The sequence below is a fragment of the Euprymna scolopes genome, chromosome 42, assembly GCF_053919585.1.
Source record: "Euprymna scolopes isolate OS-2025 chromosome 42, ASM5391958v1, whole genome shotgun sequence".
Classification (NCBI taxonomy): Eukaryota; Metazoa; Mollusca; class Cephalopoda; order Sepiida; family Sepiolidae; genus Euprymna; species Euprymna scolopes.
In genome coordinates this window covers 16,002,166-16,029,123 of record NC_136523.1, presented here as the reverse complement: position 1 = coordinate 16,029,123, position 26,958 = coordinate 16,002,166, and the positions used below count along the sequence as shown (strand labels likewise).

The 26,958-nt window shown below is 35.2% G+C and overlaps 1 protein-coding gene across 12 annotated transcripts in view; it reads right to left on the bottom strand.

Annotated features, from left to right (window-relative positions):
* Positions 1–26,958, bottom strand: part of LOC145266937 (alpha-1,3-mannosyl-glycoprotein 2-beta-N-acetylglucosaminyltransferase-like) — a 471,814-nt gene that overhangs the window by 49,776 nt on the left and 395,080 nt on the right. For all 12 annotated transcript variants that reach the window (XM_080122740.1, XM_080122745.1, XM_080122746.1 and 9 more), the window contains 2 exons: positions 12,818–12,935; positions 3,180–3,357 (listed from right to left, as the gene is read on the bottom strand). In XM_080122740.1, coding sequence (XP_079978866.1) covers positions 3,180–3,357; positions 12,818–12,935 — 296 coding nt within the window. The remainder of the gene's footprint in view (positions 1–3,179; positions 3,358–12,817; positions 12,936–26,958) is intronic.

Below are 26,958 nucleotides of genomic sequence, written 5' to 3'. Positions count from 1 at the left end.
ATATATATATGTGTGTGTGTGTATATAATAGTATACACACACACATATATATATTTATATATGAAGTAACCTTGTTTGTGTGTGTGTGGAACAGTCTCTATCAAACTACTGTCAAGTTTTGGTGTAGACTTGAAACTTAATATATAGAGGATTCGACCCTGTGTAACAAATTTGATTTGTTTATCAACTGGCAAAAATATCTGCTAAGAAGTCAAAATTGAAAACTTGGAACTTTGCAGATGTAAGTCGACTTAAACTGCTCCTCTATGCATGTGCAAATATACATTTATACGTTTAAGTCAGTTAATTTGTAAAGTTTTGACATGCATGTGTACAAATGATAACAAATACCGCTGGAGAACTAAACACGGTTTTTATTCTAGTTGATGGCACCCAAGTCATTTTTTTTTTAAAAACTTTTGAAATCACTGCTATATACTGGGTACAATATAATAATCAATAGACAATTTGCTTTATAATAATACTAGCTTAGATACCCGGCGTTGCCCGGGTGTTTGAAGGTGTGTGTGGAAACTCCGGGGGTGGGAGAGTTAAAAAAAAAAAAAAAGTATGAGGATCGAACCCGATCCGTTGAGGCAAAGTTGTAAATTAAAGTGTGAAAAAAAAAGTGCGACGTTAACCATTGCCCCACTGTGAGATGCTAACGGAAACACGTTTGAATTTATTGAATTACTTGGATTTGGCAGGTGCCTGTTTCAATGAGTTAATGAAGTCAAGTTTGACTGCGGGATAGTATTTTATTTACTGCGGGAACGCTTCCCAAGATGTAATAGGAAAAAGACTAACCCACATGCAGCGAGCGACAAATGTTGAATATTTATCTTCCCGAAATCAAGCAAATTAAATAGACAGGCGAGCTTCATTGTTAACTGTGAGATATTACGATTTATATGTGATATAAAAAGTTTTATAAAGTTGTGAAGCGACCGACCGCTTCTCTGAAAAAGGCCTTTTGTAGACATACAGAAAAAGCGAACACACATACATACATACATTTTTGCTTTTATATTTATAGACTAGCCTGGGTGCCCGACGTTGCCCGGGTGTTTGGAGGTGTGTGTATTGGGAGGGGGCGATGTAGATCAAAACAAAATGGAAACTAAATAACAAGCGAAGTAATAACCTTGTTTAAATATTAAAAAACAATTGGAAAAACAAAAACAAAAAAAAAAAAAACAGCGAAAAAAGTTTTGGGAGAGAAGTAGGCTCAAACCCGAAGCCTTGAGGTTAATAGTCTGATGACATAGCATGACACCACGAAGGCAAGGACTTGAGAACAGTCGGAAACAAGTGTTTAAAAACGCAGGTGGTTGAATATCAACGTATGGGTTTCTAGGTCAAATATCATAAGATAAAAGTCGCTGAAATAAAAGATATTTATGACGTTGTTTTGTAAATCGTAGATATTATTATCTAAGGAGTTATATGTGATATAAAAAGTTGTGAAGCGAGCAACCGCTTCTCTGAAAAAAGCCTTTTTGTTGACATACAGAAAAAGCGAACACACATACATGCATACATTTTCGCTTCTACGATATCTGCATAAATTAAAATATATTTAAGCATGTCTATATATCAAAACATGAGGTTGGTGAGATATTGCGATTTCTTAAGTGATTGGTAATAAGTTTGAGAGATAAACTTTCATTTCCTTCTCATGATCCCAGTCGTAGCAACAATGATGGTGTGTGCGTATATATATATATATATATATATGATATCATATACAAGCGTAACCTTGTAGGTGATGCCCTTTTATCATCTCTGCAACCTCTTTCCCACAGAAGAGACGTTGTGAGCTTATCTTCGCTTTACCATAATTTTCATGGCAAGTGCTCGACTGAGCTCCAATCTATGGTCTCCTCTCCTTGCTAATCCTTCACAAAAGACCTTCGTCTAGCCAAAACCACTATCAATTCCCCCCAGTTTCTTCATCTTAAACTGCCCGCTTGTGGAACTGTTCCGCTAGTCTGCTTACCAGCTAACTACAATATTGTCGTCTTCAAGTCCAACGCAAACAAATTCTTGTTGGACCGTCCTTTTAAATAATCTAATTATATCAAATTTCCACCACTAACGATTACCACGCTATTGTCCCAATGACTACCATAAACACATTAAGCTTTATCCTCAAGTGGCCTCCGGGCCTTGATAAATAGTAATCCCTTTATAAAAAAAAAAAAAAATTAGAGATCAACTTGCTAGAATATCTATAAAGTTAGGTACGTTTATAAAGTTGTTTGATTTGATTATTTTTAGTGATGGGACGATTCCAATATTTTTCCCGATTCCGATACTGATTCAGATTCTTTATTAATTTCTAAATATTTAACTATAAAAAGTGTTATTTTGTCCCGATTACATCTTAAATGTGCCTATATTTTCTCAAACAGAAAAACACACTTGTGAGGGGGTGGTCTAGAGATTTTAGCTTACTGGAAGTTTAAATCAATCATTATTTATTATTTTATTATTACTACAAGCAGTGGAAGATGATTCTTAAACCAAAATCAAATAAAAAAGATAATTTAAGGAACCGGCTTTGGCATCGGAAAATAGGCTCCAATTTTTCCAATTCCGATATCCCAAAAAAGCTCCGATTTTTCCCCTTCTTGATTCCGATTAATCGTCCCAACATTAATTATTTTGTCTTACGATGTACCAACCCTTTCAGAGTTATTTCATGTCGAATCTAGTAATACTGTTTGAGAATGAAAATAGCGATGACAAATAATCCCATAACATGTGAGCTCATACTTCAGATTCATTGGCTTAACATTCACACAGAACGTGAATTGAAAAAAAAAAAATATATTGAGGACATTGCCAAGGCTGCTGCAAAGAAGGTGGGCTCCCTCTACCATACTAGAAAATTACTCACACCAGAGAGTATCTTACATCTTTACAAAGCCACAATTCACCCTAATCAAATCGGTTTATGTTCGCTGTGAGATTCCCCAGACATTACTGGTACACAAATGAAACGGTATACTAATGAATGACCTAGGGCACTTAAGATCTAGATTCCATCTGTGGAATACAATACTATGAGACTGCTTCTCGACTGACTACAACATGGTTATTTTTTTCAAGTTCTGATAGATAACAGTATGACCTGATGACTTCTAAGACACGCCAAGAAGAAGAGGGAGACTTACTTGATTAATTGTTCCAAGCTGCGGCTAACCTGGACTCGGTTACAGGCGATCATTAAAATGGGCAAGACGGTAGAATCTGACTTCTTCACTTCGGGAAGATGCACGTTTCGTATAACGACACCATTGCCGTCACTGTTTGTGATAGTGTCTTCTTCATTACTTGGAGGGTTGTTAATACCTGCAGGAGGAGAAAAAAAAACATAAATGTTGAAGATCTAGGCTATGTGTAGCAAGAAATCATTTCGACAAAAGCATACACCTAGTGACATAGTAGTAAGGTCGGACGATAAAATTGTCGCCCTACCAACAATTTTATCGTTCCACCCTGTATTTAAGGATAGAAAGAATTTGAAGCATGACACCTTTTTTTTTTTTTCAAGAATTACCAGATTTGGCATTAAATAACTTGAAAAGGGTTGATATTAGTGTTGGGACGATTAATCAGAATTGGGAATCGGAAAAATTGAAGCTTTTAGGGGGTATCGGAATCGGTATGGGAACCGGAAAAAATTGCGTCTATTTTCCGATGCCAAAACCGATTCCTTAAATTATCTTTTTTATTTGATTTTGATTTAAGAAACATCTTCCACTGCTTGTAGTAATAATAAAATAATAAATATTGATTGATTTAAACTTCCAGTAAGCTAAAATCTCTAGACCACCCCCTCACAAGTATTTTTACGTTTGAGAAAATATCGGCACATTTAAGATGTATAGTAATCGGTACAAAATAACACTTTTATAGTTAAATATGTACAGATTTATAAAGAATCGGAATGGGTAATTGTATCGGAATTGGAAATTTAGTACGGAATCGGTAATTGTATCGGAATCGGGGAAAAATATTGGAATCGTCCCATCACTAGTTGATTATGCCATAAAACAAAAGAACCTAAGACTGTTGGACATTTACGAAAGAAACTTAGTGGACAAGTCAGGCATAAACTGAAATTTATTTTATGAGGTGGTGATGGTGGTCACATTGTATTATCTGTCTGGTACAGCACGGATAAGAAATCTTTTCAAAGTATCACATGATATGACTGATTTGAGCTGTGATGACCCTCCTCAATTCAAAAATAGTCTGGGCATCGTTTGGTAAGACATTATATTTGAGATACATAATATGTTTCTAGTCGTGGAGTGTAAGGTCCGGTGAGTGTGAAGTCAGTTCAGGAGCACACCTACTGATAAACCGATCCCCAATGTGTCCCCCACATATCTGAATGATGATAAAAAATATATAATATATATATACATATAATAGTAGTGTATGTAAACGGCACTATCATATAAGGCACAATCACGTTGACACACTGGTTCTCGCCAGATCTCAGAACTTAAGCGACGTTAAGTCTGGCCACTACCAGATGGGTGACCATTTGGGAAGGTGAGGCGCTGTATTTAATCTTGTGGTACATGCCATATATTTAACCGCGAGGTAAAATACCAGGTTGAGAAACTGGCGCAGTCTATCCTTCTCTTGGGGGTGGAAGGGACTCTCTTAAGCTATGGTAGGCACCCCGTCTAGTGATGGCGCCACAATAAAAAATACCCTTGATAGCTCTGGCGAAGCATGAAGTATTCAGCCACCGACAAGATTTGAATTACGCTACAAACTCGTGTAGTGGCTGGATGGACATATAATAGTACCTATTTACTATGCCTCCCCACGGGACAGAGTTAGACACCAGGGTCGTTTTTTAACGTGGAGAAAAGGTACAAAAATAAAAATTGTCTCAGTCGTGAAGGATTTCTCCTCCACCGAAAGAGAACAAGAAATAGAAGTGCAGCATCTGAAGAACAGATACTACACTTTGATCTTGACCAAAAGGCCAACTGCTAGGGTTGGATCAAACACAATTGTATTTGTATTTCAATTGTATTTAAATACAATTTTAATGTAATTGTATTTGTATTTTAACATCACAAGAAAAAGTAATTTGTATTTGTATTATGGCATCCAGGAAAATAGTATTTTGTATTTTTATTTATATTTGAGAGAGAGAGAGAGAGAGAGTGAGAGAGAGAGAGAGAGTGAGAGGGAAAGAGAGAAAGAGAGAGAGACTTTCAGAGCTCTAATGATAATAAAATGCAATGAGGATATGATACAGAATGTAATGCAGATGTCAAATTTGGAAGGAAATATTTCTTTTCTTTTTCTTCTTTTTTTTGCATATTTTCAGATTTCTTTATTACTTTGAAAAAAAAAAGTACTTATATTTGTTTTTTTTTTAAATCAGTTATTGTATTTTTATTTGTATTTTGAGATTGACGAATAAAAGTATTTTTATTTCTGGTAACCTAAACGAAAGTATTTGTATTTGTATTTCAATTGTTAAAAGTCAGTATTTGATCCAACCCTACTCTTTGCGCGGCATTTTCTTTTGGTGAGGAGGAGGTGAGTTCACCCTACAGGACACATAGTAAGTCCACTAGTTTATATGTCCTTCATGTTCTTAAAAAGAAACAAGAAAAATTTTTTTACAATTTTTATTTATTTTCTTGTCTGATAATGTAAACCGCTGTAAGAGTTCTGGAATTGTTTTGTTTGTCTGCACTTAAAAAAAAAAAAAAAAAAAAAAAAGGATAAAAAAAAAAAGTCCATTTGATCACATAAGTTAGATGACAGCCGAAGATGGGAACTGAAGATGTGCTTGCGGCTTTTATCTCATAAATTCACGTCTTGCCATTTTTTTTTTTTTTTTTTTTTGTCACGAACGACCTTGACGTTTATAAGAAAGAAAAAAAAAGTTTTCTTTTAAAAAACGCCTCTGATTCTTTTTTTCATTTTTTACGTAAAGTAGAAAAATACCCGTCCCAGGACAGGTAAAACAAAACTGTTTTACCCTACTTTTATGCTCCCCCCCCCCACCTCGAGAAGATTAAAATCCAGCTACAGAGATCCTTAGCCATTTCCTAATTTTTAAATGTTTTTGATTCTACAAAAACGTCTTAGATTTAAGGTTTAAGCTTAAGGGGTCTTAGTTCAAAAACGAAAAAGAAATTTGAGTGATGGTTTCTAAACTGGTATCTAATGACTATAGACCAGTTATAAAATATAAATATAGAGGACATTTATAAAAGCCTGGTCCATCTGTCTATTCATCTATCCATCTTGGTAGACTCTGTAACAAGATGAACAAAAAATTGATGTTACGCGTTTCTTGCACACAAATGGCGGTCAGCATGACATTTGGCTTTGATTTTTCGTATTTTGACGGGGCTACTTTTATTAATACAAGATATCTAAGATACTTGTATTATTTATTAATACAATATATATATATATATATATATATATATATATATATATATATATATATATATATATATATATATATATATATATATTTTAATACAATTCTAGAAGTGTAAGCAATGTTTAGTTTCAGAACAGTTTTCGATGGTTCGTTGTTCCACACAAGTCCTGAGAGGTGACTGGTTTGCAGTAGACAGTTCCACAGAGCAAAAGATTCTTACCATGTCAAGACAGAAAAAAACATGCGAAATTGCTACAAAAAAAGTTTAATATTTATGGAGCAATTCTGGTTTCTGATTGGTTGGTAGCAGAATGTGAATTAATTCGATTCGTCAGTTCCTAGCAGCATCATTTATAAATAGAATCGCCCGACTGTGTGGGATCATACCCCATTATATTTCCCCATTAATCCCATTACAAGTCCATTGTGATGGGATGTCTCCTGGCGGCTTCGGCTGCAGGGAGACAGGGTAGTACACGTCAAGGATTCGTCACTTGACACTCAGCCCAACAGGTGAGGGGCCGGGAACCGGCCCAGCACCTGTTGGGCTGAGGTACACCGCCTGGGTAATACCTAGGAGGTCCACCCTCCCAGGCCTTGCCACCGGGCTTTCCGGTGTGGCAAGTTTATTGCTTGCTGCCTGAGGCGCCCCGACCGGGGAATGCCGACGGGGTTACTCAGGCAATTTTTAAAATTGCAGGAGTGCCCTTCCTTTAGGGGAGCCTGCGGAGTTCCCACTTTCCAGGCCTTGAGCCAAATATTGCCGATGTGGGCAGCAATTAAATAACTACCCCATTATATTTCCAAAATATTATAACATCCCCTATTTTTTTATAATGGGGAAGTCCCTTGTGTTCGCTCTGCTCAAAAATAAATATATATTTCATATTCAATTATACATAACAAAAATTAGAAATCATTTGGATCTTAGAATTTTAGCGTGTAAAAAGACGCCATTTTTAATTGTGTTCAAATGTCAAAACAGATATATGTGTACAGAGAAGAGAAATAAAAGAAATGGAAGGTATTTTTACCTTAAAAAGGGGTGGGTATGTGAAAAAGAAGCCATTTCTTAAATTTAATTAGACAGTTTTGTAAAAAAAAAAAAGGAGAAAGAAAAAACGCATACATATATACATATAAATAAATATACATAAAAATTAACATACACGCAATATGTACCCGTTTAAAGAGAGGTTTGTTTTTTGTTTTTGATTTTTTTTTTGTTTTTGTTATTAAAACAATGCAAAATAAAAAAATATAGAACATTTTTGAAAAATAAGAAAACTAATGTGCAAAAAATAAAAAATAAAAGTCGATTGTAATTTATGCGCGCCTTAAAATAAGCATGCAAGAAGTATTTGTCGAAAAGGAAAATTACAAAGAAGAGGTTTTAAAAAAGTGACTTTTTTTTTCTTTTTTTTTTATTTCAGTAAAAGTATTAGTTACGCATTAGTAGAGTAAAGTGTTAATACGAACAAAATGGATACAGTTTAACGTCTTGTCCAGGACTATTTTTTTTTTTGATATATAGAAGCCGTGAAAAAAAAAAAAATTATTCAGTCGAATCCCCCAACAAGTTTTGAGAAAAAAACGCTTTAACTTTATTCTTGTTGCGGGTGTCTTGAATACATCAGCGATATTTTGTTCTGATGATATGTAATTCAAAATAATGGATTCCTTTTTCACCTCGTTTTTTATGAAATGGTATTTTATATCTATATGCTTAGATCTTTGGTTGATTATCGTGTTCTGTGCTAAGACTATACTGGCTTGATTATCACAATTAATTAGTACGGGGCTTTTAGTTAATTCTAGTTCTAAAATAGTCTTTAGGATATTTTTAAGGTAGAGTGCTTCCTGAGTCGCGTGTGTGATCGCGATAAATTCTGCTTCATACGTAGAGAGAGATACAATCGGTTGCTTTTTAGATTTCCATGAAATAATAGGCCCATTTTCTGAGAGTCTGAAACAATATCCAGATATACTTTTTCGATCTTCGTCGTTTCCCCAATCTGAATCCGAAAAACCTTCTAATTTTAAGGGAATTTTTTGATTTTCTAAATACTAACTCCTGTTCTTTAGTTCCTTTTAAATAATGCAGGACTTGTTTAGCTCTGTTTAAATCCTTCATTGTCGGTCGTGATAATTTTTGTGACAGTTTTGTTACTGTATAGCATATGTCAGGTCTGGTTGCAGTCATTAAATATACAAGACTACCTATAATTTCGTGGTATTGTTTATCATTTATTATTTCAGATTCTGTGTGTATATTTTTTATTAATATCATTTTCGACTGGTGTGGAACGTTTCTTGCACTCTCCCATTCCAAATTTTAATAGCATTTTGTCGATGTATCTCGATTGATTCATCATAACAAAGTCCTTTGCTTTGAGTAAATTCTATCCCCAAAAACCAGAATATTTTGCCAAGATCGGTCATTTTGAATCTTTTACTTTAATTTGTTCTTAACATCAGTTAACATTATGTCACAATTTGATGCGATTAAAATATCATCGACCCACAAAACCAAAATCAGTAGTTTATCGTCTTTGTGTTGGGTATATAAACAGAGGTCTACAGCGCATTGTCTGAATTGTTGTTTAATAATATAATCATGAAATACTGTATTCCAACAATGAGCACTCTGTTTTAGACCATATAATGACTTGTTAAGTCGCCACACACTATTTTTATTTTTCATTATAAATCCCTCTGGAGGGGTAATATAAATTTCACAGTCTATTGGGGCATTCAAATAAGCATTTTTTACGTCCATTTGATGGATGTTTAGGTCATATTGCGATGTGATTTGTAGTAAAATTCTGATTGTCGTTAGGTTTGTGGTCGGTGAAAACATAGAAAAATATTTTATACCGTAAATCTGAGAGTACCCTTTAGCAACAAATCTTGCTTTGTACTGTTCTACGCCTGATGCGGTAGTCTTTTTTGTAAAGATCCATCTTGTAGAAATAACATGTTTATCTTTTGGGAAAAGCACTACCGTATAGGTAACATTTTCGGTTAAGGCATCTATTTCTTTTTTTCATGGCAATTTTCCATTCATCACAATGTTCTGAATTAATTGCTTCATTAAAGCTTTTTGGCACATTTTCCATTGAATTGATAATCTTTTATATTATCGACCATAAAAAAATCGGGTCGCCTTCTATTTCTTTTGGGATATCTGTCGACTTTATCATCATCATCATGGATAATCTTGTCTCCGTCATTTTTATTGTCTTCGTTTGTTTTAATAATTTGAGGAAATATAATTTCATCTTCTTCATATGACGGGTTTTCGTCTGTAAAATTAAACGTGTCTGTGAATTTTACACATCGGATTCTTTTTATTTTATTTTTCTCTGGAAAAAATACTAAATTGGCTGGACTGTTTTTATCGTATCCAAGAAATATACCTCTGTTGGCTTTAATATTCAATTTACTCTTTTTATCTATATATGCGAAGCAAGTTGAACCAAATATATGCATTCTGCTTAAATTTGTTTTTTTACCACAGAAAGATTCATATGGAGTTTTAGATAGTGTTTTGTTAAAACACCTGTTGTGTATATAGGCTGCCGCCATAAGTGCGTACGTCCAGAGGTTTTTGGGGAGTTTTGATTCAATGAGTAGGCATCTTGCCATTTCAAAAAGTGTCTGCCACGTTCTTTCAGCAGTTCCGTTTTGGTGTGGCGATCTAGGAGCTGATGTTTCATGCCTGATATGATGGTTAATTAGTAAAAGTTCAAAGTCTTTATTAGTAAATTCCGTACTGTTGTCAGAGTGAATACACTTGATTTCACCGTAGGGAGCCATGTCAGCTAAATATTTTTTAGTTGCTAGCAGGGTATCAGATTTGTTCTTTAAAAAGTAAACGATTATTAAACCTAAATGGTCATCTACGAAATTCAACACATATCTATAATGTTCTCTGGTCATCGGTTTCACAAGATCATTCAAATCACAATGCATCATTGATAGGATTTTTTTGGCCTTCTTGTCTGGTATCTTGCTTTGATAGTTTTGTGACTTGATGGGGACCAAGCAATGCCGAGTGACCTTGCTAGTCGACATGAATTCAGAGGAATTCGCACAGCTGAATTCTGATGATGATGATGATGGTTTGATGTTGTTTTAAACAGAAATGTCTATGGGATTTTGTCAGAAAGAGAAAAAACAAATAATTGTTTTATATCATTGTCGTTATATATCTGTTAACATGAAAGGTTGTTTTTAAAACCTCTGTTGAGCGATATAAAGAGACTCAGATATCTTAGCTGACAGCTTGGGGTGGGGGTCGGGGGTGAGGGTCGCCACCGAGCGTTGTTCGACTGGGGTGACTAATCACCCCTAATTTAATAAGTAGAAACACCTCAGTGCAAATGGGGGTTAAAAATTGGGTAGAGATAAGTTTGAGAGGAGGAGTAGAAATTGATAGGATAAAAAAAGAGAGGGAGAGGAAAAGAAAAAGAAAGAATAACTCCAAAAAGGCAGAGGGAGGAATTACTGATTTGATAAAAACGAGACACTTGGCTAATCGGGGTCTTCTTTTCGCTCTGACAGCTGATCTCTTCCTGTGGACTGACGGTAGATGAAGAACGGAGAACTTGGTAAAGGAAAGAAAACTGCCAGCCCCCTAAGTTGCATTACTAGGCCAGTGTGTAACTATTATTTGTAAAGTCGAAGACAATAATCAATTCTATGTTAGGAAAAACAAATTAAGTTTTGACTTTCTTTTCTTTAATTGGAAATGCCGTTGTGAATGCAATATATTTCTCCGATAGCCCAGGTGACGTTCGGAAGCTGATTTGAAAGCGGAACCAGAGAGCGACCGACGACGACGATGACGAATTCGACCACTAGACGAAAGCACGGGTGACACCACAGGTATTGGCTACAGGTACATCTCAACCACGAGCTTATGCACCTGAGCTGCCCTGTAGGGGTTACGGGTTGTCATTTTCCCTTGCGTACAGACGTCGCAGTTGAAGTTTTTTGATGTTTGTATTTTCATTCCATCAACTACAGTCGGCAACTTTTTGATATCAGGAATATTGCAATGTCCAAGAATTTTATGTCATGTCTGTAGATCATGGCAGGCTATTTAAATAATATAGTCTTCCATTTTCTTTAATGTTGAATACAGTTCTATTCGGGTATACCAGTTTTGATTTATAAGGGCTAAAGTTTATATTTGCACCTTTTTTAGTGTACTTTTGCTAGTGTATATATATATATATATATATATATATATATATATAAAATACTTGCATTACTTATTTATATATACATATGTGTGTGTGTATTATATTTGCATTTTTTATTAATATAATATATATAAACGGCTATACATCGGTCTGTCTCCATATTTTCAAACCATCTAAAAGTCAAAGGGTGGCTTCAAATGATTGGATTTTTTATGGGCCGTTCTTTTATGGGTCTTAAACTTGTTAAAATTGTTTTTAAGGGGTCAAAAATTGGTAAAAATTAAAAAAATCGTAAAATATTTTGTACATTCATCTTAGTTTATTTTTAATTTTAATCAATTCACATGCGTGTCACGTTGGTACAGTGGTAACGTCACCAGCTTTCAATGCTACAGTTTTGTTTTCGATTCTAGCTGATGGCACCTAAATACTTGTTTTTTTTCAATTTTGAAATCATAACTCTATAATAATATATACAAGATCTGGACAAATTAAAATGTAATATTTATGCATATTTTATGACTGGGTAAAGTCCCCACCCCCACCCCACTAGGACAATATGTGTGTGTGTATTATACTTGAATTGTGTTCTTATATGCGGCAGCAAGGTCAGATGAAAGTACCATATTGTATGATATTTCGGGAAAATTCCCTTCCTCAAATATGAGTTCGACTTTACCGCAAACGTGTATACTGATGCTATTGTAAACGTGCTTACATTTATTATTGCTCACATTTTAACAAGTGGAATACATATCCAAGGAAGAAAAATAAAGATCTGAGATAAGTTAGCTTCGCAGTCAATTTTTTAAAGCTGTCCCTCACGTGTATAAAACGAATGTCAGACTAACTGATACAGGAATGGGTGAGAGTTCTCAGGTTAGTAAACATAGACCAGTCGAGGTAGCAAGTTCAGTTCATGGAGGAAGGCCAAAGAAAACATAAGAGGAAGCGATAAGAATGGGCCTGCAGGAAAGAGGGATAAATAAAGACTTGGTCAGAGATAAGGTACTTTGGAAGTCAATTTTCTTAAAGTCGTCCAATGCATGCCAGCATCAAATCATGATGATGATGGTAATTGACTATCCTGCTTCTCCTATCACCCCGGTCTTGTAACACCTGTTGTTCTACAACAAAATATACAAACAACAAAAGATTTCCGTACCTGATATTTTCCTGTATTGCTGTAATTGCTCCAGTAACTTTTCGTTTTCCCGTAATTGCTGGTGAATATCAATTTCCATCCTTTCCAACTTATTCCGGATGTTTTCCGGAGAGTCGACCTGATCGGGGCAAAAAAAAAAAAAATATTAGTCAATATATTTGATAAATTATCGTCAGCTATTCATTTATATATACACTAGTAGGGGTGCCCGGTGTTGCCCGGATGTTTGTAGGTGTGTGTGTGGGGGGGGGGGAAGTGGTAGTAGGCAGGCAGGCAGGCAGGCAGGCTTGAACCCGTGACGTGAAGGCAGAAAAGAAAGTGAAAGAAAGCCTGAGAGTTTACCGCTACGCCATGATGTGACAGGAAGTGAAAAGCGTTCAAATCTAGCGATGTCAATCAAAAAGAAATGAACGTCTGGTTGCCATATTTGTTTCCCCACGATGTTGGGGAAAACTAGCTCCCCCCAAAAAGGGGGAACTCTGACAGTGTCCAAATGAACAGCAATTGTCTGATATGAAGGGTTTCCCCCCACATTGATCAAAGCTGATTGCCTTTCTGGATGTCCCAGCCGAAAGGATTTGCTTTGATCAGTTTCGCCTTATACGAAAAAGACAAACAAACACTGGGAACCAGAGATTTTTTTTTAAAAAGCGATCAAAGATGGAGACAATATCGGTTTTCAAATTGGAGATATTACAATCTGGGGAGTTTAAGAAAAGTTCTCCAAAATAGTTGTGAAAGCCGTCGAAAAAATCCGTTCACGGAAATACACGAACGTGTGCGCCCATTTTGCCTTTTATATTATAGATAGCCTTGTTAAAGTGTTACAAAGAAAAGCAGAATGCCAAAGTAAAGTAACAACATGTATTGCAAAGCATACAACAGGTGGGTTGTTCTTCATAGACGACGAACGGCTGAGGTTGGTCCAATGGATATCGACTAATATCTATTTGCTTCCTCACAAAAAGTAAAATGTGACACAAGGTCGTTTTTAATGTGGGAGAAAACCAGCTCCCCCAAAAGGGGGCAGTTTGCAAAAAAAAAAAAAAAATTGCCTTAGTATAGAAGGGTTTCCCCCTCCATTGACTAAGGACAATTAATTTAAGTGCATCATCTGTGCAGACACCACACTTCAGCCACCAGTCCAGTACGATTACTGGATATTGACTGGTTATTTGTTTCCCCACAAAACAAAATGTGACACAAAGTCGGTTCGATGTGGGAGATAACCAGCTCCCCTCAAAAGCGGGCAGTTTGCAAAAATAAAATTGTCTTAGTATATATAGAAAGGTTTCTCCCTCCATTGACTAAGGACAATTAATTTGAGTGCATCATCTGTGCAGACTCCACACTTCAGTGACCAGCCCAGTACAAGTATCGAGTGTCAAATGGCACCTTATGGTTTAGTGTTCCCGTATTTATTGAGATTGGAATAGTCTATTAGTAGGTAACATAGGTTAGTTCCACAACAACAACATACCAGAAATACCAGAGGATGTACCCGGCGTTGTCCAATATTAAACATAATATTAAATTCCTTTAAAAATATGAAGTAAAAAAAAGAAAAGAAACTGAGACATGTGCATGTGAGTATTGTTTGTTTCCTAAAAAGTTCGCTTCTTGTAAGTAAAAAAAAAAAAAAAAAAACTCAAGCTCAAGCTGAGATCGAAACCAAAACCTAGAGACTGTGAGTCAAGTATGATAACTATTAAGCCAGCTTGACATGATTTCCAAAAAGTGTTTACAAACCTACTTAACTTAATTCTTAGCATAAAAAAAAGCCGTCATGTTTCATGATCGGGCTTGCACATTTGTGAAAAAGTTGACGAACAGAAAAAATCCGATGGACTCCCAAGTATTATTTTTTTCTAATTTTGAGCCATTAGCAGCCCTTTTTTTTTTCCATATGAAAACCGATTAAAAAGTTTTCCAGATATCTGAATATTCTATATACCAAATTTCAATTTTGTAGATCATAAATTCATTGAGTATATAGGTTGAGAAGTGTCCTCACATACACATTCTCACTTTTATAGGTATATATAGAGACCTTTTAAAACATATAGAGCATACACACCAGTTGCCATTAAATCAACGAAGTTAAGCAACGTTGAGTTTGGTCAGTACAAAAATGGGTGACCATTTGGGAATTCCAGGTGCTGTATGTGCTCTCCGCTTATCTCGGCATTGTTTTTAAGTCGTCTAGCACTTCTTGCCACTTGACTCAAAAAGTGCCTATTCAGGAGAGGTGTGGTTGGGGATTGTGCAACTCTTGTTTTACACAGCTACCCTTACAGGGAGTATGCATTGTTTCTTGAGACTGAACAGAGGCTTCTAATAACTTCTAAACCAGAAGTTTTCAACGAGGGGTAAATTTACCTCTAGAGGGTAAGAAATTATATAGTGGGGCTAAATAATTAAAGTAACTGATAATTGAAAAATAGTTATTTCTTTTCAAATTGTGTCGTGTCTAAGAAACGTTGTACAAATAAACTTTAGTAATTTTCGATTTAAAAAAACATTTATTTTTTTGATACGAATGTATAAGAATATTTTTTTATACAAAACCTAAACTCCTAAATAACAAGTGAAGCATGCATGGTCCCCCATGAGTGCACAGCGAACGAGGCATAAAAAAAATAATTAAGTTCAACATTTGTCCCCACCTCCCCAATTAGCCCCATAATGTCCCCGGGGGACGTCAAATCCTTCTGAAAATGAACAAACGGTGCAGTGTTAGGGCTTAACATATGTAAATTTGAGTTCAGCACCATGCAAAAAAAAAGAAATGACTAAGTCCATCATTTACCCCCATCCCCATTTAGCCCCAAAAGTCCGCAAGGTCTTAACATATTTGAATTTGAGTTCAGCACCATGCAAAACTGCTAATAAATAGACATACACAGAAAATTTTGGACAAATATTGTAAAATAGTCCCAAAAATGGAGTGTTTTTATTAGCCTTAAAAGAGCCCCTGGGGCACACCCAAGAGTTATCGCACAGTATAGCAAACAAAATTATAGGGAAATCAGTTAGTTACAATTTTTTTTAGAAAGTTTTATAAAAATCCAAGGCATTAATTTTTTTTAATAAGCACAAAAGTGTCAATTTTAGCCATTTTAACCCGAAAGGTACCCCTAGGGAGGCAACTGGAGTTTTCCTGGAAAATCCGTTCTGCTATTTTTTTTTTTTTTTTTTACTCATGTCACGTTTAATGTTTGTGCAAAATTTCAAAAAATTGCAAGGCGTAGTTATTGAGAAAAGTGCGGACAGACGAACGGCCATGGGTGAATTTATAGGTCCATGCTCCTTTTGTCGGGGGACCAAAAAAGGTTTGATTTGTTTGATTTTTTTGATACGAAATGTATAAAACTATTTTTATGCAAAACCTAAACTGCTAAACAATAAAAAGGTTTTTTTTTTGACCTTCTTGTATTTTGGTCACTTGAATGTTGAACCTGGTCGGTACTAAATGGGTGCCCATTTGGGGGTTCTGGGTGCTGCATGTGCTCTCCGCTTATCTCAGCATTGTTTCCAGTTGTTCTGGACTACTCTGTGCCGATTCAGGAGAAGTGTGGTTGGTGACTGGACAACCTTTGACTCACAATTACACGCGCAGCTGCCCCAACAGGGGGTATCTTTGTCTTTCAAGACTGAACGAAGGCATCGATTGTGGTCACTTAACGATGGCTATGAATTTTTTGTACGCGATTAGTGGGTGAAATAACTAAAGCCGAGCGGTTAATCATGGAGGAAAAGTTGAGTATGGCTGTTTCAAATGGATATTATAAAACAAAGTGAAAATATATAACACATATCGTTTATCTAAGTTTTTTTTTTTTTTTTAATTTTCTTATCTTGTTTTAGCTGAGATTGGGGCATCCTACTGGATGCCATCCATTCATCCATTATCTCATGCATCCCAACCGAGAGATCTTTCTAAGATTCTAACTTTCCTTTTGAGTGAAATTGTTTATATCTCTCTTGCACTTGGTTCACCGAGTATATTTGCCAGGCAATTCTTTTTCAAGAGTCCAGCTGCTCCTATAATTACTGGAATGATAGAGATCTTCCCAAGATTCCAATTTCTTTTTCACTCGTCTAGCTGGAAACCACTATCAATAATTTCCCCAACTCTTTATCTGTGCCTAAACCTAAATGTAGATTCCATGAACAAAACTTCTTTCTCAGAACTGCACGCCTCTGGAACTCTGTTCTGTTTTCCTGCTTTCCAGCTGACTACAATATGGTTGTCTTCAAGTCCAATGTAAACAAGTTCTTGTTGAGCTGCTCTCCTTAAGTAATCCAATTTACCAAATTTCCACTACTAAGGATTACTACGATATTTTCCCATTGACTTCTGTATAATCAGTAACCCTTATCCTCGAGTGGCCTCTAGGCCTTGATAAGTAGTGATTCCTTTGTAAAAAAAAAAAAAAAAAAAAAAAATGCTATACATAAGGCCTTGGTATTTCGTTATCTTTTCTCTCTCCGTTCTGTTTGACCTAGCATCATTGGGGACACTAACTTCTTATCCCTATTTCAGGTTTAATAGCTCTGTTTTCTCAGTATATAGCTGTAGCGATTGCATGCTCACAGTGGGAGGGTGTATGACTTATTTCCAACCGTCCTTTCCAGCATATTTTCCCAGAACTTTGAACAATTTTACTTGAATTAAATTTAAAAACTTAGCACACACAACGTAAATAAAGATGGTATAGGAAATTATAATTTAAATACATATACACATAACAAATCATACCATAACGATAAGAAATAATTTATACACATAACAAATCAGTGAAAAAAAGCAACCCCTCTCTGCAGAAAAGTGCCCAGTTGAGGGTGAAGGAATTACTGCTTTTAGCCAATTTTTCGATATTTGCCGTCCGAAGGGTCGAGTTTCAAAACGATACTAATCTCGTGAAAATCCGTCGTCTCTGTCGAAAGTTTTAGGCATACATACATACATACATTTAAACAGAGAGGTGAGATTTATATTATAGATTGGAGGAGGGAAATATTTTTAGACGTAAGAGATGGAATGTAAAACACTTGTTGATTCTTATTTACTCACGGGCAACGTAGGGGCACGCTGCTGGTGTGTGTATATATATATATATGTATGTATGTATATATATGTTATTTGTTTTTGCGATACGTCTTAGAATGAATTCAATTATTTACGAAAGTGCATTTTTACCTGAATTGAGTTGGGAATAATTTTCCCTTTAACCAATTTGGTACCCCCACATGGTGAGCGGTATATATATTATTTTTAAAAAATATAATTATCCACTGACACGTGCTCCGCCGTCTACGACTCATCAGAATGTATATATATATATATATATATATATATATTCATTTATTGGGGGGAGGGAAATATTTGCAGAGTTAATAGATGGAATGTAAAACACTTGTTGATTCTTATTTAATCCCGGGCTACGTCGGGTCACCCTGCTAGTATATATATATATATATATATATATATATATATATATATATATTCAATTATTGGGGGAGGGAAATATTTTTAAAGTTAATAGATGGAACGTGAAACATTTGTTAATTCTTATTCAATCCTGGGCAACGTCGGGTCACGCTGCTAGTATATATATATATATATATATATTTACTGGGGCGGGGAAATATTTGTAGAAACATTTTTTTGATTCTTATTCAATCCCGGGCAACGGCGGGTCACACTGCTAGTATATATATATATATATATATATTTATTTATTTATTTACTGGGGCAGGGAAATATTTGTAGAGTTAATAGATGGAATGTGAAACATTTTTTGATTCTTATTCAATCCTGGGCAACGTCGGGTCACGCTGCTAGTGTGTGTGTATATATATATATATATATATATATATGTATGTATATATATATATATATTTACTGGGGCAGGGAAATATTTGTAGAGTTAATAGATGAAATGCGAAACATTTTTTGATTCTTATTTAATCTCGGGCAACGTCGGGTCACGTTGCTAGTATATGTATATTCATTTATTGGAGGAGGGAAATATTTGTAGAGTTAATAGACGGAATGTTTTTAGGAAGCGTTTAATGAAGAGGTATGCAGTCTCGTGATTTACCTACGTTCTTATTACAATTTGTTACTGCTTTTTAGATCGATGCTTCTGCCAGTAAATAAATACTTTTGTGAACACGTCAAGCGAAAGGAGACCGGTTCACTAAATACCAAATCAATCGATTCTGAGAAAACGATTTAAATAAAATATTACTAATCGATACTTCCTTAATTGAATAAAATTCACGATTCAAAGTTCTGGGCGGGAGGGGGGGGGGAGAAAAAAAAAAAAACAACAACAACAAGGCGCTAATGAAACCATGAACCAGAAAGATGCCAAGATAACGAGTAAATTTTTTTCCCCTCCCCGTTTTATGACTACACAGATCGATGCAAAAGTTCCCGACTTTCCTTTTGATGAAATATTTTATACCTATTAATTCACAAGCAGACTGACCTGGCGTTGCTCGGGCATCGAAAACATTGAACATAATAAATTATGGTAAAGGTATGAACCCTCTCAATCCTATTTATGGACTTGATAGTGTAACGTTACCAACACATTGTAGCCTTAGTTGCAAACTAGACAAAGAATAGGAAAGAACTCCAACTCGCTTCTTCCCGCTGTAACAACATTTATTTCTTCATTCTTGCTACGGCTGTGACGTCACCCACCTTTCTAATGTGATCTCGAACGTCATCCACATCTCTAACCCGATCGTCTTCTCTAACATACTCTTTCTCTTTTTTTATAGTTCCGAACCTGTATCGAACCGTGATTGAGGCTGGAGGCGGCTACATTGAATAGATGTCAGCTCTACTACGTAATCAGGTTACCTGAATTCAATAAAAAGCTTTAAAATAAAGCTGTAGTGTTGTTTTCTTTAGGGGGTGATAACTTTATCGTTCAACTCTGTAACATACATTTATTATTTCAAAAGGAATATTATTTTAAAAATAACTTATGCAGATTGCTGTAAGAAACACTATGAAATGTTCATGGTTGAACTATAGTTTGAAGTTTTAATGAGATATGCGGGTATTTATGAAGGCTGATAAAAATGCAGAGCAAAGCATACATTGATTGAGGCTGAAGGCGGCAACATTTAATAGATGTCAGCTCTACTACACAATCAAGTTACCTGAATTGATTTTTTTTTTCAATAAAAGCCTTAAAATAAAGCTGTACAGCTGTTTTCTTTAGGGCAACACTTTTATTTTTCATTTTTTGTTGTTGTTGTTCATATGAAAAACCCTTTTTTATTTATTTAAAAAGAAAATACAACTATGTTATATATGTGTCGTGAAATTGCATTTATCTGCAAAATATCTAGCTAATTTGTATATTCTTTTAAATAATCATTTTAATTAATTCCCTATTAGTTTTTTTTTTCGGTTTTCTTATTAGTTAACTATTACGTGTAATTATATTCATGCAGATATTCTACATGATTTATACTTGCGTAATATTTGCGTAAAAAAAATTATAGTAAACACAAACCTCTTTCTATATATATTTATGTATGCATATATATGTTTAAAAAATTTTGCCTACCAAACTCCTCTATCAGTTTTTGGTCTACAGACATGAAACTTACTATATAGGGTATTTGAACCCATGTAAAACTTTATATTTGGGTTTTAGTGTGGGAAAATCGGTGCAAAAGTGTGAAAATTAAAAAAATGTAATTTGCCAGGTGAAGATCGAACGACGGCATTATGAATATGCCTGCGTAACATAATAACTATTGGTTCAAGTTTTAATTTTTAGCCTTGCAGTAAACATGTCTTCATAGCTCAGGCATTAACGTCAAAGGAAAAAGTAAATTGTAAGCTAAACATTTTGGTTTCGATTTTTGGTGGGGCCGCACGAGTCATTCTTGTTTTAACTTTTAACTTTTTAAATCGTAACGAAATCTGCATTAATCAAAATATCATATTTAAGCGTATTTTACAGCCAGGCAATGCCGGGGGGTCTGCTAATATATATGAGAAAGGGAAAAGAAACGCCTATAGCATTAGAAAAATATCAACGTTTCAGACCCATTTTCGGGGGACTTCTTCAGGATGATAAAATGATTGAGGAAAATTAACTTAAAACCAAAACTTAATTTAAAAGATTTCTCTTTTCTCTTTCCCATAATGTCATGCCATCGTATCTATTTTTACCCATAGATCATCATATGATGATTAGATCACTCTGGCTGACGTAAAAAATGTTTAATTTCGACTGGTGTTAATTATGACACCTTGCACTGAAGATTCTAGAAAGGATGAAACACTAGTGTCTGTAGGTATTTAATTATTATAGTAAATAATATATATATATATATATATATTTATGACCCCTTAACATTTATTGTTTGGGCTCAAATTAAGTTAGATTCATGTTCAAGGAACCTATATCTAAAATTTCAAGTGTTTATACCCAAAATTATCGGAGGAGTTTGGTAGAGTTCTCAAAGGTCAAATCGTTTAACTTTGACCCCTTAATTGCAAAATTTCTGTCCGAAAACTGATCACGAATCTCAGTACCCTGTATATCAAATTTCGAGTCTGTAAATTGTGTGGTGCTTGATGGTAGACTAGCAGCCAATCAAAACTCAAAGAATGGCATTTTTTGAATGAAAATCGCTCCAGACAAGCATAAAGCCACTTAATGTAAGAAGCTAGCAATAACGAAAGATAATCATCACAAAGACAGGAGATGCCTGTTGACCTAAGTCTTGAAAAGACCAAGGTTGTGCATGGAAGGGAAACAGTGAGCAGGAAGGGAGTTCCACAACCTTGCAGTTCTTGGAAAGAGGCTACTGGAATAGGAAGCTCTATTATAATGATGAAATTGAGCTTTATTTAAAAAATTAACATTTAAAATGTATAAAGTCAATAATACTAAATCAGTGTTTTTTTAACTGAAGTTCAAATATATTACAATTTCAAAATAAAAAAAAAATATGGAAATTGCCTCAGACAAGGCATGAAGCCACTTAATGCAAAGAGTTAAAAAAAAAAAAAAAAAAAAAAACATGATTATCCCCAAGACAGAAGATGTCTATTGGTCTTAGTTTTGAAAAGACCAAGGTTATAGGTAGGAGGAAAACAGTCAGCAGGAGGAGAGTTCCAAAAGCTGGCAGTTCTTGGAAAAAAGCTACTGAAACAGAAAGTTGTTTTACAATAAGGTATCAAAACAGTGAATTGATGAAGACCACTAGATCAATGAGTCAAACGAGCTGGAACAAAAGAAGCAGGAAATAGATCAGACAATTCTGAAGAACACATGCCATAATAGTATTTACAGAGAAGACTGAGACTAGCAACATCACGTCTGTGAGGATGGTTGGTTGTTTTTGTTTTACGGCATATCAACCCTTTTCAGGTTATTTAATGCCGAATCCAAAGATTTTGAAGAAAATTTTTTTAATAGAATATATTTTGTTGTTTTCAAGTCGGTTTCTATTCAACCCATAGTTGGGACCCCAACAGGTACTACCACTCCGTGTCAGAGTGGACCTGGGAGCAATGGCAATTAAAGGGTGGCTCCACACTCTCCAAAGCCTGCAAGCTGGGGCCTCACCACTGGATATAGTTTACGGTCATATCCAGGACCGTCTGTGAGGGAGAGATCAGATAATTCTGAAGAACACGTCATAATAGTATTCATAAAAAAGACCATAAAAGAAGGAAGGGAAGGGAAGGGTCAATTAAATTATTAAAATGGCACCATCTCAAATATGATAACAGTACACCAGTCTTTAAAAGATCAAAGCTATTTGCAGGAGGAAAACAGTCAGCAAGTAATGAGTTCCATAAACCTGCAGTTCTTGGAAAGAAGGTACTGGAATAGGAAGCTGTGTTATAATGAAGTATCAAAACAGTGAATTGATAGAAGACCATTAGACCAACGAGACAAACGAGCTGGAACAAAGGAAGCAGGGAATAGATCAGACATAATAGTATTTACAGAGAAGACTGAGACTAGTAACATCACGTCTGTGAGGGAAAGGTTTTATTGAACAAGATAGAGTGAGATCAATTAAATTATAGATACATTGTTGCACCTCATCATAAACACTAAAATGAAGCAGAGATGCACCAACTCAAATATGACAACAGTACACCTTAATCTTTAAAAGATCAAAGTTATAGATAGGAGGAAAACAGTCAGCAAGTAGAGGGTTCCATAAACCTGCAGTTCCTGGAAAGAGACTACTAGAATAGGAAGCTGTATCATAATGATAAAACTGGGCTTTATTAAAAATAAATAAAGAAAAGAAATAAAAAAAAGTAAAATAAAATAATTAAAAAAAAAATGGACCATTTAAAATGTATAAAATCAATTCCTTCCAGAGAATAATTAGATTTTTTCACTGGAGGTTAAACGAACAATTCATTACCGATCATATCGATCTTGTGTGGAAAATAAATAAATAGTACGGGGCGGAACGATTAAGTTGTCGCACTAAAGAAAACAACACCACAGCTTTACTTTAAAACTTTTACTGAACAAAATCAATTCAGGTAACTTGATTATGCAATAGAGCTGAGATCTATTCAATGTAGCCGCTTTCAGCCTCAACCACTGTCTCGATATGGGTTCGGAACTAGGAGCATGTCCTTTCCACAAACGGCAAATACTCGGCTGATGGTGGCAATCAAGCTGGTTTTGTTATTGTGGGAAGTCATGTTGGTGATGTTCTTAATATATGACCAAACAAAATAGTCTAGCAGGTTTAGGTCAGGGGAGGAGGGGAGCCAGTGAGAAAAGGGTACAAAGTCATAGCACTCCTTCTGAAACCAAACCTAGGCTTCTTTGGACTTGTGGACCAGCACCGAGTCCTGCTGCCACACCCAAGGTCTGTCAACAGCCACCTGATTGCCCCAGGGGATCACCACACTCTTTAATGCATCTAGGTAAACCTTGATATTGACTTTCAAGCCGACTTCAAAGATGTGAGGCAAGATGAAAAAAAACTTCTGTCAGGACCAGGTGCAGGTGCAGGACCAGGTGCAGGTGCACAACAGCCAGAACCATCGCTGGATTGCGACGTACCCAGGGTGATGTAAACAGAATTTCCGGCCACGGTTATGGTCTTTTTTTAAAAAATATTTTTTTGACTTTCTTTAGAATCAAAATCATATGAGTTTAGAGAAAAATTCGAATAAGGATCCTAGACATAAGATTTAGTAGTATTGCATGTTGATTTTAATCTTATTTCGACATAGAAGTGGTTCAAATATGTTCTGCCCAAAGAATTAATTTTACTTGTCCTGGGACGGGTATTCTTCTAGTTTAATTTTAATGGCAGGAGAAATAATTAATGTATTTTAGATGTCATTAACGATTTTTTTTTTTTATTTTGTCCTAAAAACTCGACTCGGGTTTCTCAACTGAAATTTTCAAATCAATCAAACTTCCCCATCAATCATTTATTGATTTTTTTTTTTTTTTTTTTTAAATCAATCGAATTTCCCCATCAATTATTTATTGATTTTTTTTTTCTTCAAATAACCATCTTATGGTTTTCATAAATTCTAATTCGAATGTTTTCAAGGCTGTGCCCAAATTTCACATTTTATTTCCTGAATTTTTTGAGATGAGAATTAATTACTCATATTATTTGTATTCTTCGCACTGCTCAAGGACCCGTGGCATAGTGGTTATACTACTTGGTAATATGTACTAATAAATATGCTTTCATCCAAGCATATTTTTTAGTTTTTCAATATATGCGCTAAATAGAAATTTATGACTTCTTACAAATTTTATTTTGCTAAAAACATTTCTTCTGATGAGAAGAGCCATTTGTTGAAAATCCATGGATTAAGGGGGGGGGAACTACCACTCCAGTAGATATCTCACTGCTGATGCAATTCTCTACCTATATAAAAGCCAGGTACGTCCAAGGACCGAGTACTGTTGCCAAGTTTATGTAGGAGCAGCTAGAAAAATCTTATCTTGACAGAGTTCAAAATAGACTTTGTAGCCTAGTCGGGGATGCCCTTTTCTCTTCCCTGCAACCTCTTTCTCACAGAAAAGACATTGCGAGCCTGTCTCTGCTTTATTGTTATTTTCATGGCAAGTGATTGTCTGATCTCCCCCTAACCAAACTTTCATGAAAAACACTCGGCTAGCTAAAAACCACTATCAATAATTTTCCCCACTCTTTATCTATGCCTAAATCTACACGTAGATTCCATGAACAAAGCTTTTTTTCCGCAGAACAGCATGCCTGTGGAACTGTTTGCCTGCTTTCCAGCTGACTACAATTTGGTTGCCTTCAAGTCCAACATAAACAAATTCTTGTTGAACCGTCCACTTAAGTAATCCAATTTACCAAATTTCCACTACTAAGGATGACTACAAGTATTATCCCATTGACTACAGTATCCTCGAGTGGCTTCCAGGCCTTGATAAGTGGGGACTTCTTTGTAAAAAAAAAAAAAAATTTAATTTTCTATTCCTTGTCAAATAAATTTCTCATAATTTTTTTTAATTTACAGAATTTAATATTACAATTTTATATACAGAATTTAATATTTACAGAATTTAATATCATCCCATTGACTACAGTATCCTCGAGTGGCTTCCAGGCCTTGATAAGTGGGGACTTCTTTGTAAAAAAAAAAAAATTTAATTTTCTATTCCTTGTCAAATAAATTTCTCATAATTTTTTTTAATTTACAGAATTTAATATTACAATTTTATATACAGAATTTAATATTTACAGAATTTAATATTATCCCATTGACTACAGTATCCTCGAGTGGCCTCCAGGCCTTGATAAGTGGGAACTTCTTTGTAAAAAAAAAAAAAAAAAAAAATTTGACAGAATTTAACTCCAAATGTTTATTTGTACTATTGCTCTATCTTGAGCTCTGGGATTATCTTTTTTCTTTTTTACACGGTGGTCACCACTTATCAAGGCCCGGAAGCCACTCAGGGATAAGGGTTATTGCAAGTACATTACGTTAGTGTGGAGATTTGATGAAGTGTTTACATAAGGGAGTGGTTCATTAGGAATTTGTTAACGTTGGACTTGAAGACATCCAAGTTGTAGTCCGGTGGGAAGCAGGCAGACGGAACAGAGTTCCACAGGCATGCAGTTCTAAGAAAGAAGCTTTGTTCATAGAATCCACGTTTTGATTTAGGCACAGATAAAGAGTGGGGGAAATTTTTCACAGTGGATTCGGCTAGACGGGTGTTTTTCGTGAAAGATTGGCGAGGGGGGACCAGAGATTGGAGTTCAGACGAGCACCTGCCATGAAAATAAATATTGATATTAAAATTTTCATAGACTTGGATTTTACAGTATTATACAATCTGCAATCTGACAGTATTTCAAAATTTCAGTTAATATATATCTAATATATAAAATATGTTTGCCTGTCTGTCTGTCTCCATATTTTCAAACTCAATCTCTTCCAAAACTAAAAGTCACAAAGCGACACCAGGGGCCTCGAATGATTGGAGTTTTTTTAAGGAGCATTTTTTAATGGGTTCTTAGCCGGTTAAAATAGTTTTTAAGGGGTCTAAATTGAAAAAATCGTTATGCATTTTTTACATTCGTCTTAGTTTATTTTTACTTTTTAATCACTTTGGTAGTGGTAACATCACCAGCTTTGAATGTTGCAGTTTTGCTTTCAGTTTCGAATCAAGCTGATGGCACCCAAATACTTTTTTTTTTTTTTTTTACTTTTGAAATCATGACACTTTGAAAATCTAATCTTTAAAAGGCAAAATGGGCACACGTATTTGTGTATGTTCATGAAAGGCTTTATGCGTCGGGGTTCTCGCATCGGTTAGATTCCAGGAGAAGTTTTCTTATACTTCCTAGATCTTAATATCTCAGATTCGCAAACAAACATCATCTCCATCTTTTTTTTAATCAAGTTAAACAAAATTCCCAGCGTACCATTGTCTCTGCTGTTTGTTTGTCCTTTTTGTATGTAAATAAAGTGAAACTATTGGAACATAACTCCCGACATTCGGTTTTCGGTATAAAAAAAAGCGAAACTCGACTCTAATCACAGGCCCAGAGCCAGTGAACGTTTGGTCAATGTCGACTTCGTCATATCAGACGGGGGAGCGGGTTTTTAA